The sequence below is a fragment of the Papilio polytes genome, unplaced genomic scaffold (assembly GCF_000836215.1).
Source record: "Papilio polytes unplaced genomic scaffold, Ppol_1.0 DF824269.1, whole genome shotgun sequence".
In the NCBI taxonomy this organism is placed as follows: domain Eukaryota; kingdom Metazoa; phylum Arthropoda; class Insecta; order Lepidoptera; family Papilionidae; genus Papilio; species Papilio polytes.
The window spans coordinates 4079694-4094787 of record NW_013524935.1 but is presented as its reverse complement, the minus strand read 5'-3'; the positions used below and the strand labels follow the sequence as shown (position 1 = coordinate 4094787).

At 32.8% G+C, this 15094-nt stretch overlaps 1 protein-coding gene across 1 annotated transcript; it reads left to right on the top strand.

The window, feature by feature from the left end:
* Positions 1 to 2103: 2103 nt before the first annotated feature.
* LOC106109505 (DNA ligase 1-like) lies at positions 2104 to 15051 on the top strand. Its single transcript, XM_013291028.1, has 12 exons — positions 2104 to 2275; positions 4566 to 4761; positions 8650 to 9251; positions 9456 to 9627; positions 11025 to 11235; positions 11438 to 11714; positions 11838 to 11938; positions 12016 to 12328; positions 12992 to 13102; positions 13311 to 13462; positions 13543 to 13750; positions 14005 to 15051. Exons 2-12 carry the CDS (start codon positions 4572 to 4574, stop codon positions 14200 to 14202), a joined length of 2535 nt encoding a protein of 844 aa, XP_013146482.1. The 5' UTR covers positions 2104 to 2275; positions 4566 to 4571; the 3' UTR covers positions 14203 to 15051.
* Positions 15052 to 15094: the final 43 nt, after the last annotated feature.

Sequence of the window (15094 nt, the reverse complement as noted above, 5' to 3'; positions counted from 1 at the left end):
CTAGCTTTAATAGCTTGAATAAAAAGAAACAAAAGCAAGTAGCCTACGTGTTCTTCCAGACTATCCTCTATATATGCCAAATACCATCGAGATCTCTTCAGCCGTTTGAGCTACAAACTCTAACAAACATCCATCCGTCTAAACTTTCGCATTTATAATATTAGTAAGATTATAGATAAGCTTATACTATGCATTAATATTTTTATTTACAGCTGCATACGTAATTAACATAAAAAAGTGTAAACAAAATATCTAATCTAAGCGATTACTCACAAGAAAAATCTTTATCTATCAAAAATATTTGAACTGATACATTTTGTATACATGCCAAATAACTGTAAGACTAAAATATACCAAAAATATTTATTTGATAACTCATACATTTACAGTTACATGAAAATAAATGTTTTCCAAAACACCAATAAAAAAAATTGTCATTTTTTTCATTCATTAACCGAAATAACAATAAAACATTTGCTTTCATACTTTTTTTTTGTAACGATATACTTAATATAGTATGTTAGTTAATGCCATATCGAAATTATATATTGTGTTATAAAATTTTGAAGATTTAGTAAGAATAAAAATCTTTTTTTTTTAATATTAACTATAAAGTGTCAAATAAACAAATGACCATCTTAGGGTGAGTTGCATCAAATCGCCGGTTATCGTAAAAGTTATAGTTATAGTTAATAGGGTTACAAGTGCAAAAACATATTCTCACAGAGGTTTTATATGTTTTTCGTTTTTACAATGGAAACATTTAAACCTGAATGTCACTAAAGTGTCAAGTTGGTGTCAAGAATGACATTTACGCAAATTAAAATGTTTGGAAATACATGTTTCGCCAATTATGTTTATGTATCATACGCATGGTATTTTATAGTGACATAAACTTTTTGCCCACGGAGATGGAGAAAATGGCAAACTCTTGTGAAAATAAACTAGTTTGGGCCATTTTTGAAACTATATTTACTTTACTACTCAAATATGTAGCGCCAAAAATGAAGCAATAAAATTATACAAATATAAATGAATATTATTTATTTTCCATATTATAAATTGTCCTGTCAATGCATATTACAAATTGTCCTTTTATGGAGGACATTTTTTAAATAAGAGAAAAGGGACAAGCGCTGTTGCTATAGCTTTAGACACTCGAAATTTGTCTAAACTGAATGTTTGGCCAAATTTCGATTTCCATCTTGGAAATCCATTATTTCCGAGCACGCAAGACTTTATTCTTCTGGATTACGTATAGGATAATAGTAGAGATTTTCTTTTTCCTTTACTTTTTCCATTATTTGTACTTCTGAAGATAAGAGCTTGTGACAGTTGACACTACCGAACTGACACTAACCGTAACGCTAACTATAACCGCCCAAAATCGGGCGGTTATGATTAGTGTCAAATATGACGTCATTTTGACCAGCGCAAAACTGGTATAGCGAATATCATGGACATCCGTAGACGTAACCATCAGTCATCAGTTTACAGTTAGTTAATGTAACTCACCCTTAGTAAATTTTAAGGTTATTTCAAATATTACCATTACAAATAATTTTAACTTTAACGGTAACCGGCGATATGGTGCAACTCACCCTTAATTTGTTTAAAATAGTAACGACCGCCTCCCACAGATTTTTTCATCAGATGCCTTTAATCGACAGGGGAATGGACGCTTAGGAAGGGGATATATCATCTTTCTATGCGTCCCATACACGTATAAGGAAATTATGGGAAGGAAAACAAGACTATTTGGTTTCTGCTATAAAAAAATGCAACCCACACTATCGTCGAAGAAATTCAAAGAAATGTGTGAAGTCAACCAACCCGCTGTGTGCCAATGTTGTTGACTATTGCCTTGTCAGCCTTACTGAGGGTAGGCTCCGAGCCACTCAGTGGAGACATATACAAAGATGATAAAAAAAATACTCTAAAGACATGCCTTAGTGTGTAACTATGAGTGCGTCAGAATTTCTTTCATCTTAATACATGATTGAGAATGAAATATACTCTGTTGATAGAACGGATTCCTAATACGTTGTACACGCCTTGGCACACCTATTTATAAATTCAACAGGATTGTTCTGAACTCGAACACCATTGGCCGTTGGTAGTCGCGGACGCGCGTTCAACGTAGCTTCGTCTCTTAATAACTCTGTTATTAGTTCTGATTTACAAAAATATGACCAGTTGATATATTGAAGTGTTATTTCGTGTGTGATTCCAGTGAATTTATTGTGTACACAAACACGAACACAATTGGATTGATGTAAGAAAAGTACCTATTGAAAACTCGAACAAATTCATTAGATTTGAATTAATCTTACTAATATTATAAATGCGAAAGTTTATTAGAGTTTGTAGGCTAAACGGCTGAACGGATCTCGATGAAACTTGGCATAGATGTAAAGCATAGTCTGGAAGACTAGGCTACTTACTTTTTTTTATATGACGCGGGCGGAGTCGCGTTCGAAAGCTAGTATTAAAATAAACTGTATTTGACAGTTTCGTAAATAATTTACTAGCAAATATTATATGTACTTGACCTATTTAAGTTGGAATGTAATTTTTCAACGATGTTGTGCTAGTTTTCGATACTATTTTTCTCCAGTACGTCTCAACTGAAAATAATTCTATATTATTCATTATTACAGAAAACTTATTTATTAACTAGCAATTCGCGTGCGGCTTCATCCGCATGAAATTATAAATTTTTTGTTTGCATTTGTCAAAATCTCAATTGCAAAATACCAATTTCCTGACTATGGCAATCATGCTTCCTTGATGTTGGCAGCAACTTATGGTCTCTTTCACACATTAAGGTTTCTATCCAAAATATTTACCCCCTAAGTTTAATACCGTGAAAATATATAGCCTAAAGTGAAGTAAGTGTAGAGCTTTTTATTAAAAAAAGAATTATTAAAAAATATGCTGTAATTGCTGAGATCTTAGGCAACAAAGAAGTGTGTGTTTACGCTTTATTATAATAGTATAGAAGTATAGATGATAAACCACATTTATATTTTAGATTTAATAATGATATAATTAAAAAATTAAAACAATTGACACATGAAACTTTCACTGAATATTCAATCGTAATTCATTTCTCTTAGGTACTAAAACTAATAAGCAAATACATAATACTGTCCTTGCTGTTATTTGTGAGTATATAACAGTATCGTAAAGTCGGGATAAATACAATCATTGCCAACTATTTCGCCTCAATTCGCTATCACGTGCTATCTTTATAATGAGTTGTTTCTGACATTCTTGTTACGCAGATATAATATACAGAAAGTTTAAAAAATGTATTTACATGACTTATTTAACTTAAAATAAAGTTTTTTACAACTTGGATCGCTTACTTATAGAATTGAATTCGAATTAAATGTGCAATATTCTAATTAGATACGACTAATGCCTTTGCGAACCAAAGAAAAATAGTTTAAATTAGTTCTGGTATTCTTTGTACTACCGTAATTCTAAATGAATCAAAGCATAGTAAACAGTCGTGAAGTGGAAGTTCCGCGTTTCGTCTGATGAGTGTGTTGCCGGAGGCCTAATTTTAGTCCCTTTCCCTTTTCACCCTTTTCTTAAGAGGAAAGGATGGAAAGAAAAAGTGGATTTGACGGTGGAGGAGACGCATAGGAAGGGGAAATGTCCTTTTTATGTGCGTCTCCTCCTCTGTCATTTAAGAGTAGGCAACGCATCTGCAATTTCCATTTCGGTGGATTCAGGTGACCGCTTGCTCGTTTGCCACCTTATATTACACAAAAAAGGGTTGTAAAGCATAATCCAAAACGATCTACAACGTACAATAGCAAACTAAACTTTGTCTTCGTTACTATTGACAATACAATTATAAACAAGAAAGATGACCTCTACATCAATAAATGACATCTCAGTACAAGGAATTTCTATCGAATGCTTTTAAATCCAAACAATGCCACCAAAAGAAAGCACAACACGCTCAAAGGGATGATAATATCACAGTAACAATAAAAACCCAACACAACAAAACAAATACAAAATGTCTGGCTTCTTTATAAATACCAATTTTAATGAGAACTATAAGAAAAACTAAAATAAACCTCCAGTTGCTGTCCAAAAATAACAATCATGAAACTCCCGTTTATACGAGACAAATAACTGCAAACGACTTTGATAACGCCCTCACAAGTTATTTCGTTTTTAAATTGATTGTATTTTCTAATATAATTAGAATTAATTCACATAGTTATTACATACACGTAGTTCATTACAGCTTTACATGACAGTTTTTTGAACCTACTTACAAATAAACGCCTAAATATAGTAAATAGTTAAAGTAACGTAACGTGAAAGAATTCACAACACAATAGTTGTTTACAGATTTTGTAATTTTGTCGAAATTGTGAATTAAAGCTGCTAACAACAATGCAAAAACATTTTTGGTATTCACGAATTTTATCGAAGCCGGGTTTACGCATTGTTTGAAAGACTTTCATTTAAAACAAGATTCGAGTTCCATTTCTGTTTTCGTTAGCTTTTACATACAAACTTTACACTCTTGACCACAGACAAACATGCCGATCGGTAACGTGAGCAGAGACAATAGTGCGAGACGGGATAGCTTCAGACCTCCTTGGGTCAAAGACAAGGATACTGAGGCCCCTCCATCATGGACACAGAAGAAACTTAAACCAGTCGACAGCACAACCAAGACGATGGACACAACTAAATCTGTAGATGAACCAACAACCAAACCATTGAAACGTGAGTATATTTTTAACACTATCTACGTTTAACTTTGAAAAAAACGTATTAAAACTCTTTGGCTTAAATGCTAATGCGCGGCTTTAGCAAATTGCGCTTCTTTGGAATGTTGGAACAGGATTTCTACAAAGAATTGATTCGTGATATTTTAGCATGTGTAACTTCAATCACTTAACTAATCTCGTGGAAAAGAATCATGAATGAATAAAACCTTTCTTGATAGATTTTTTTATTTGAAAATGTGCCTAATACTGTAATAGGCACCAAACCATGCCATATACTGAATAAACGTAGTAATATTATACATAAGAAAGTTGTGTAGATGTTTACCACTTAACTCCTGAACAGTTTAAAGGTTCAGGATGTTTCGAAAAGAGATAGATTACAGTCTAGCATAGTATAGATTTTAATTCACGGCGTCTCAATCGCAAGCGACATCTAGTTTCTAAATCATTAGACTATTTAGTACTCCAATATCTGAATAGATGGCTGAAAGCCAAAAATATGAATAAATGCAAACCAAAACAATGCAACATAAAACACTGCACGGTTTTAGGCGCAGACACTATGAACTTTTAGGGTGAGTTGCATCAAATCGCTGGTTATCGTAAAAGTTATAATAGGGTTACAAGTGCAAAAACATATTCTCACAGAGGTTTTATGTGTTTTTCGTTTTTACAATGGAAACATTTAAACCTGAATGTCACTAAAGTGTCAAGTTGGTGTCAAGAATGACATTTACATAATTTTAAAATGTTTGGAAATTCATGTTTCGCCGATTATATTTATGTATCATACGCATGGTATTTTATAGTGAAATAAACTTTTTGCCCACGGAGATGGAGAAAAAGGCAAACTCTTGTGAAAATAAACTAGTTTGGGCCATTATTGAAACTGTATTTACTTTACTACTCAAATATGTAGCAAAAATGAAGCAATAAAATTATACAAATATAAATGCATCTTATTTATTTTCCATATTATAAATTGTCCTGTCAATGCATATTATAAATTGACCTTTTATGGAGGACATTTTTTTAAATAAGAGAAAAGGGACAAGCGCTGTTGCTATGGCCTTAGACACTCGAAATTTGTCCAAACTGTATGTTTGGCCAAATTTCGAGTTCCATCTTGGAAATTCATTATTTCCGAGCACGCAAGACTTTATTCTTCTGGATTACGTATAGGATAATAGTAGAGATTTTCTTTTTCCATTACTTTTTCCATTATTTGTGCTTTTGAAGATAAGAGCTTGTGACAGTTGACACTACCGAACTGACACTAACCGTAACGCTAACTATAACCGCCCAAAATCGGGCGGTTATGATTAGTGTCAAATATGACGTCATTTTGACCAGCGCAAAACTGGTGTAGCGAATATCATGAACATCCGAAAACGTAACCATCGGGAATGTGCTGGTTAAGGTTTATAGTTAGTTAATGTAACTCATCCTTAGTAAATTTTAAGGTTATTCCAAATATTACTGTTACAAATAATTTTAACTTTAACGGTAACCGGCGATATGGTGCAACTCACCCTTAAATATGCAGCGTGCGCCGAAAATGTTTTTCTGTTTTAAAATAACTTTTGTTAATTTGTCTATATTAAAATGTTTGCACTAAATAGTTTGAATTTAGGTCACAGTATAATTTATCATGTAAAAAGTTTTTATGCGCGACTATTTTTTCGACACACGGCTTATCCCTTTGGCTTCAGACAAGTGAAGTAGGTCTTTTACAAGGTGGCTTAATAAGAAATTAATTGATGGCGTTGCATTGTTTGGATTCAAAAATCTAATAATCGAATTTAAAAAACAATACTACATTTCAATATTTAATCTTTACGCAGACTTCAAAGTTTATGTTAACTAAAATAGCTCGGACTTACATTGTAATGGGATCAAAACGACATTCCGGCGCACGCAGCTTGCTGGACGCGAAAAGACGGCTCTTAACGTCTTAATTCGTTTATTAAATCAAATGTTTAACAGAGCTTAATAAACAAAAATTATACACTTTAACGCTAATCTAATAAAACAAAGAAAACTAAATTTCAATCAGTTTGAAGTTCTTTTTAGGTTGTGAACTTATCACAGATATTAAAAACAAATGAACTGTTCACATTTTTTTAATTTCTTAAATTAGTCAAATATAAGTTTCATTCAGCCAGTACGCATGCGTATAAAATGTAGAACGCTAAATAAATCGGCAACGCGCGCGTGGCAAGATTGTTTATTTTTTCATCGACGCCACTTCGAAAGAGGGCTATATTTTAAAGTGCATATGTATGTAGGTTGATATATTTACCTACATGGTGACGTCAACATCTCGCCCGAAACTTTGGCAGGGCACATGGATTTCGAACAGTTGACTTTAAGCGTTCATAGTTTTGCCAGTCTGGAGTATTGTGGGGAAGCAGTGATATTGAGAAGTGCTGTATCGGGATTGTTTTAACGTTTTCGAAGAATATTTTGTAACGTCGAATGGTGTTGAAAGAGAATTCTGGCGACGTCAAACAGGCGGAGTGATCAAAGTGATTATCTAATAACTTATTTGTAGTTTTTCGTGCGTTACAAAGTTAAGAAGTTATACCTCTTATACAAGAGTCCCGTAGGTATACTTGAATTAATTTATTTAACAGATTTTCATATAATCATGACTTGCAAAAATACTTCAATATCAAAGCAGTATTGAAATAATTATGCACCTGTATAATTTATGTTTTGTTTTCTGTATAGGGCAACACCGTCCTTAACCTTTTACATGCATGACTATCAAAAATTTTTTTTTCGATTGTTCCTTGTTTTTGAAAACTTTATCTTTAAAACCGAAGAAAGATGTTATATTTTAGAATGTTTGTTTTTAATTTTGAATAATCATTGAAACGTAATAAATTGCTTTAATGGGTAATTAAAATATCGCCAGTTTCGTAATATGACGTATTTCGGAACGTTCTTACTGTTCGGAGATATGTATTTGGTGGCGGGCAACGGGCAACGCCAACGAGTCGCGGTATTTTTAGAGAGGACAGACATTTTACAAAATAAACCAAGTTGTCGGGGTTACGCTATGATTTATCAAAACGCGCTATGTGTTCAACGCCGAAAATAATCCAGTAAAACAATTTATTTCTTCATATTTTCGAAGAGCAATTTACATATAAGACAATATAAATAAGTAACTACCTTCTAAACATGGAATTGCAGAAATAAACAAAGAATTATTTTTTGTCTATTGATGAATTAATGAATGATGTAAAAAACAATATGAAGAATTATAGAAGAGATGCTTTTCATACAGAAAGGGAGTTTGGATAGTAAGACTTTAGCAGAATATTTGTATTTTCTTACAAGTATCCAAGCAACTACCACTGATCTCATGAAATGATACCATGGGAAGGTTGCTTGTCCAAAGATTAATGCAATTTTCAAGCATAATTTTCGCAAATTAATCGTACCTATTCCGAATCACTACTTTTCCTTTACATAGTAAAGAACTAGTGTAGCTATCTCAAAAAATTATAAATGTCTTTCAAGAAATTTCCGTTAAATCAATAAGTAGTTAATTTCTCGCGTTAAACCAGTGAAGGTCGATCATCTTGGCAGCGACCATGTTTATTTACGTATGCAATGTCATCACATGCACCGATATGGGGTCGGCACACTTGTTCTTAATTAACTATACATTGTAGAATCAAAAACTGAATATCTTTACTAATATGCGTTACAGAAAAAAATATTATATGTATTGCGGAAACGATTTATATATTGAATCTCCTCAGGTTTCCATATCCGAAATTCACCTACAAAACATGTGTGTTTAATATGAACTTGTTGGAGATGTAGTTAAAATCAATAATATATTTTAATTAAATATTTTTATTTACAGCTGTACTAAAAAAACAATCAACAATAAAAGAAAAAACAAAAAACGGTGTGTCTGATCAAGTAGAAGAAAAACTGATCAAGCCTTCTGCAGCAAAAGAGGCCGATAAAGCAAACAGACCAGCTGATGAGAAACCACGGTTTTCAAAGTCTAACTTAAAAACTGTCAAGACAATAAACTCGGAAGAGAAGAATGACAAAGTACCAGAGAGGCCAATTTTAAAAAGTGTTAAAACCATTGATGACAAAGCCAAAGACAAAACTGTTACTATTGTAGATCAAAAGCAACCTGATAAAAATGGCATAAAACAGAATTCGACTGCCGATAAGTCGACAAATGGAAAACTGCCAACAAATTCGTTAAAAAAAGATAATAAACCCATTGAAAAACCCATAGAAAAAGTGAAAGTCGAGGTAAAACCTAAATCGAAAGTAGAAGAAAAGGTAAAATCGGAAAATTCTAAAGCGGAAGAAAAAGGAAAAACTATTGATAAACCAAAAACAGAAGAAAAAATACAAGTCTCATCAAAGCCTAAAGTAGAAGAAAATTCTCAAGACAAGACAAAAATGGCAACTAAACCACCTATCGAAAAGCCTACAGCAAAGGTAAATTATAACTTTTATAAATTTAATTCAGACTAAATTAACAAGTAATAGTCATGTATGTGTAAAAACCAATTTTTTGTTCTTCAAAAATACAATAGCTTCCAATTCAAGATTTAATTGATAACATCATTCCTTACCTTCTTTTAATCTTCAAAACAACGTGTATTGTTTTAATATATTCATCTTAACTAATGTTGCTTTCAGCTTCCCCCTGCGCCACGGAAAGCATCTTTACAAAAAGCACCATCAAAAGACGAAGTTAACATGAAGAAGTGGCGAGACCCACTGCACGAACGAGTGAAAGAGAATATAGACAAAACACTAGCAAATGAAATACCGAAAGGACACACATTAACCAAGAACGAAAGTTTGAGAAGTAAGTAATACATTCCTCTATCCCCTTTTTACTATCGGACATCTAGACGTACGGCTGGTTTCCACCCCTTCATAGTTGAAGTGCCGCGGGTTCGAACGAAGCGATTCGAGACATCGTTTCTCGTGCGCACAGCAAAGGAGTGGAATAAGTTGCCGGCGTCAGTCTTCCCGTCAAGTTATAACGTGGGTGCCTTCAAAAGCAGGGTGAATCGGTACTTACTAAACTAGCGCGTACCATCCTTCGACCACATCTTCACCTTGGTCTAGGTGGGATAGTGGCCAAGCGCTGGTTTTGCAATTAAAAAAAAAGTTAATAGCAATATCATAGAAAACATCATTTTTCATTATTAATTTTACTCCTGGAAATTTAACTTTATCTAAAGTGCCGTAGAAACGAATTCAGTTTTATTTCACTTAGTAAATATCCAATATTGTCGAAAAGTATTCACTGTACAATTTTCGTCCATTCTCATTCTTTGTCAATTTTAAACAACGTGGGTGTAAATTTCTATGCTTACTCAGAGTTATTTAAGGTGTTTACTCATTTGTCTATATGAATACTAATTTAATTCTTGCTATAAATATACAAAGGTGTTTGGATAATAACAAAGAATGTAACAAAAATACAGCAAAAGGTAATCTTTATTTTAACTGAGACAATAACCGTTTGTACCTTAACATTGAATTGACAATGATTACATGACACTAACGTCTTATGCACGTCATATTTTCCGTTCGCTATCTCATTAGTCGAGTTAGCTCGCTATTTCAATCCTTTACCTTTTGATCTCCTGTGTGCTAGACAACGTTTGTGGTCTAAATCTGGTCTGAAATAGTCGCATGCAGTTCCGCGTGCGTCGCATGCGCGCCTCTCTCGTTCAGGTGCAAATGCACAAGTCAGTTTATACGCCAACTTGTCTCTGGTCTGGTGTACAAAATATAAAAGTTTTGAATTTTCGACAAGTATTTACTATTTTCAGTGTTAGAATTTTGTTGATAAAAATGCCTGATTTAAATAACGATCTTCATTTCAGAGGTATGACCATTTAACTATTTATTATTTGTCTTGGAATTCAATGTGATAATTTATTAACTATACTTATTGTAGTTACATTTTACATTTTAGGTCGATGACACTAATCTACAATTTAGTAGAACAAACGAGTTAGAGTTTTTGTAATAGATATCTATCTAACTAGATGGCTATCCAGTTATGTAGTTATAATAAAATGGTTATATTTTAGTTTTAACTTGTATTGTACATAATTACTTTGTGTAACATTTAGGATTGATTATTTACAAATAATAAAATTGCACTGACTAGGTACAATTCATATGTAATTTTAGCATTTATCTAACAATTCTAACAAAACCTATAATATTTTTTTCCACGTGCAGGTTTACTGAAACCCACTCCTCCTCCAATGCCACCACCACTGCCACCAAAGATGCCTCCACCGCCTGAATTTAAGAAGTCGCCTCTCGATCCATCTAAATTGAAGAAAATAGAATCACTTCGCAGTAGACCCAGGAAGAGGCCCGACTGGAGTGACATGATGAAAGAAGTAGAACAAGGGAGGAAGCTTAAACATGTCGTCTGTAATGATAGGTAAGTAGAAATACTTGTAAGATACGAAGAATAACATCAAACTATCTTACTACTAGCTCGCAGTCCTTTTTGACGTATATGTCATATAACCTAGAAAAGTCATAGCATAAAAAGCTAAGAATGAATACGCCACTTTAAACTCAACTTTTTTTAAGAACAATATAAGCCGGTAATCTGATTAATGTGTTATCTTTGTTGATAGGTCAAGCCCAATCATCACACGATCGACAGTTGTTAAAAACAAAGACCAATTCATCTTCGAATCAGAAAAGCCAAACTCGCACAATGAACTACTAAAAGAAATTTCCAAAGGCATAAGACTTAAAAAGGTCAAGACTAACGACAGGAGTAAACCGAATTTAGAAGGATTAAGAAAGTTCAGAAGACAAATGACGATAGAAGAACAAGTACAAAAATCGATGTCGCAAGCAAATCTTGCCGCTTCACCATCTGGAATTATTGTACCAGGAGTTGCAGAGGTCAGTATTTGTAGCTTGGAATAATGACAGGTAACAACCTATCTTTTTGACAAAGGGTCTCATTCAATATAAAAGTAACAATCTAATTTAAACATTTATTTATACACTTATTGAAATCTCTAGGTTCCTGCCGCTGAAGAAGAGGATATTGATGAAATGGACGACATTGATAAAGTCAGAGATGATCTACAGTCAACGAAACAACTTCTTGCAATAGAATTGAGGTTAGTAAATAACGTATATTATACTTGTAACAATTAAATTAACAGCAAAATTACTTATAAAACGATTATTCCATTAGAAATAAGGAAGTTCAAGAAAGAGAAAACAAGCGCCTGTTAACGAGAATACATAATCTTGAAGCAGAATTGGCAAGAGAACGTGCTATTATAAAACAAGAACAACACAAAACTGTTATATCAGTTACCGATGCTTACGATGAGAGACTCGTAAATAATCTAAAAATGGAAGTCGAAAAAGCGAAAGAGACAGCTGACAATTTGGAGAAGCAATATTTAGAAGCGGCAGAAGAAAGGGATACAGCACAATCGGAGTTAGAAGAAATGAAGAGAAGAAACGCAGAACTGGAAAAGAAATTGGAACAAGCTTTATCGGTACTATGTTACTATTACTACAAATATTTACGCTTAATAATTTCTGTAATAAATTACTTATTAATAATTCTAAGACATCCAATGCTTCTAACATTTAACCGCTTTAAACATTCCAGGATAAATATGAAGAATTGTTAGCTTCTGAGGAACCTTTGTCCTTCTACCAAAAGACCCAGCTAGATATAATAAGGCAGTGTAGGTTATTAAACATTGATGTTAATTCTAAAGAAGCTGAGGAAATGCGACTGAAAGCTGATGCTAACAATAACCTTGCTAACGCTTCTATTACTAACTCTAACAGTGATGAGGTAAAACAATTGATCCCGTCAACCGCTTTGTAACGTCATAATTTTATAACTTTAATTTTACTTATTTAAATATAAACATCATGAGATTTAATTTAAGACCCGTTTTAAATTAAGTAGATATTACTCTCGTTATTATCCTATCTGTAACTTCTCACTAAGCATTTCTTTCTGTTCATCTGTATTAACTTTGGTAAGAGAAAAAATATAAATAAACACAAGATAAAAGATATTCAACACATATAGGACCACGATCTTAATACACTTGGAATAACATTTTTAATCATTAAGAAATACCACTATTTAGCATTCTGTGTGTCTATAATTAAATACATGAAATTATAATGTATATTTTCAGGGAATAATGCCGACGAGTGTTGGCTCCAGACGATCCAGTCACGCTATAAAGCAACTCTCCGTAACAAAGGATGATAGTTTTGAAGAAGAGGAAGAATCCGAGGACGAAGAGGTAAAATTATTTATTTAAATCACAGGCATAATCATAATCATATTAAGAGTTACCAAAAATGTGAACGGAATGTGTGAAAAAGGGTATATGAAATATGAAGGCGAGATGTAACAAAAAAATTAAGTCAATTTAGGATAAACATATTGTCTCAAACCTCCGCAGGAAAAACTGAATCATAATTGATGATTATTTTTTTCTCAAATTGCAGGAAGAAAGTGAAGAGAAGAAGCAAAAGCGGTTCGAGAAAGAAATACGAAACATGAGAAATAAGATCTCACATTTGAAACAAAAGCAAGACAATATGAAGAGAGAGCGTATGGGTTATAAGATGGCACTTAAGAATCAACAGGCAGCACTTAAGTAAGCATAAAACTGTGTAATTATTGTGTAATAAATCATAAAATCAAATCCATTTAATAACCTTTATAAAACCATTACAGGGAAGAAAAACGAAAGTACAAAGAGTTGAAGCGCGAAGTAGACAAGATGGCAGCAATGATGAAAGAAGTCGGATCAGATGAAGAAGAAGAAGAGGAGGAGGAAGAGGAAGAATCTGAAGAAGAGAAAAAGAGTGAAAGCGAAGAGGAGACAGAAACCGAAACAGAGCAGGACACAGAAAGCGAAACTGAGAGCGAAAGTGAACCAGAGGTGAGAAAAAATAAAGTGTACATTATGCAGCATTTTTCTGATTAATATTAGATCCGTTAAATAAGTATAACGTTTGTGATGAATTTAAGCGAAATATCTTAATATTTGAACTTTTGATATTAAAAGGGAAGGTTGAAATTTATTTTTCACTACTTAACAGGTTTTTGTATGTCACATATAGAATAGTTAAAAATCATTATTAGAATCTTTTCGACTTGAGAAACTTAATGGGATAACCTTTTTTGAAATTACAGGACTCTCCCTTACCAAACAAGAAGGATAACCTCACAAAACGTCTCAAGAGGCACGAAACCAGGGTGAATGCTTTAAAGAAAGGCAACGCTCTCCTCATGGCTAACGTAGATCGACTCAAAGACGATGTACTCAAGCAAAGAGAGGAGTCCATGACATTACAGAAGGAGCTAGACTCACTAATCGACGATCTAGAATAAGACATAGCATGCGTTATTTGTGATATGATGAAACTTCGATACTCTACAATACACTGTTATGTACGTTGAATTGAATTTATGCATCATCTATGGAATTAACGTACATTTAATAGCAATTTAAAGCACTAGTTAGGTAATTTAAAATTGATAAGCTTTCCCAAACTACTAGCAAATATTTTAAGCAAAAAAGTGTGACAACCTTAATTTTTTTGCGGAACAAGTAGAAACAAAACGACCCAAGTTAAATTCAAATGATCAGACGAAAATGCTTTTTTCTTTTTGTCAAGTCTAGATCTTAATTGTCACATGTAATTTTCTATTGATTTTAATTACGTAGGACTTTAAGCTCATTTATTTATTTTTTACTTTTTTACATAACTCATTAAATAAGCGGGAATATATTTTTAATATACGAAAAATCCCACCATTTTCCGCAATGTTAATTGACATTATTGAGCTAACTACATGTAACACTCATTATAAAAAAATTAAAACCCACTAGTATAAATCAGGTTGCTAATATACATGTTAGGCTGAGAGAGAACGTATACACAAGGCATACATGCCCTGTGTATACGCTCAGTAATAACTGGCAATTTTAACTAAACAGTCAAACGTTATTCTTTTATTCCTTGTTTAATTAGAATAATTCTATTTAGTGAAATGAACGCCTTAATTACATTATTTGTATTGTGAAAATGCAGCCATATATTAAGCAATATGTATATCAACGCTAAATGATTTAATTTTTTAGACATATTTGAATTACGATTTTTTAACTTGTAAATAATTTACACATAAGCTGAGTTTTACTATTAATTGTAATTGTAAACATGATTGTACTAATTAACCAACAAAATCATATTAAATCTTTAAATACTTACAGTTATTT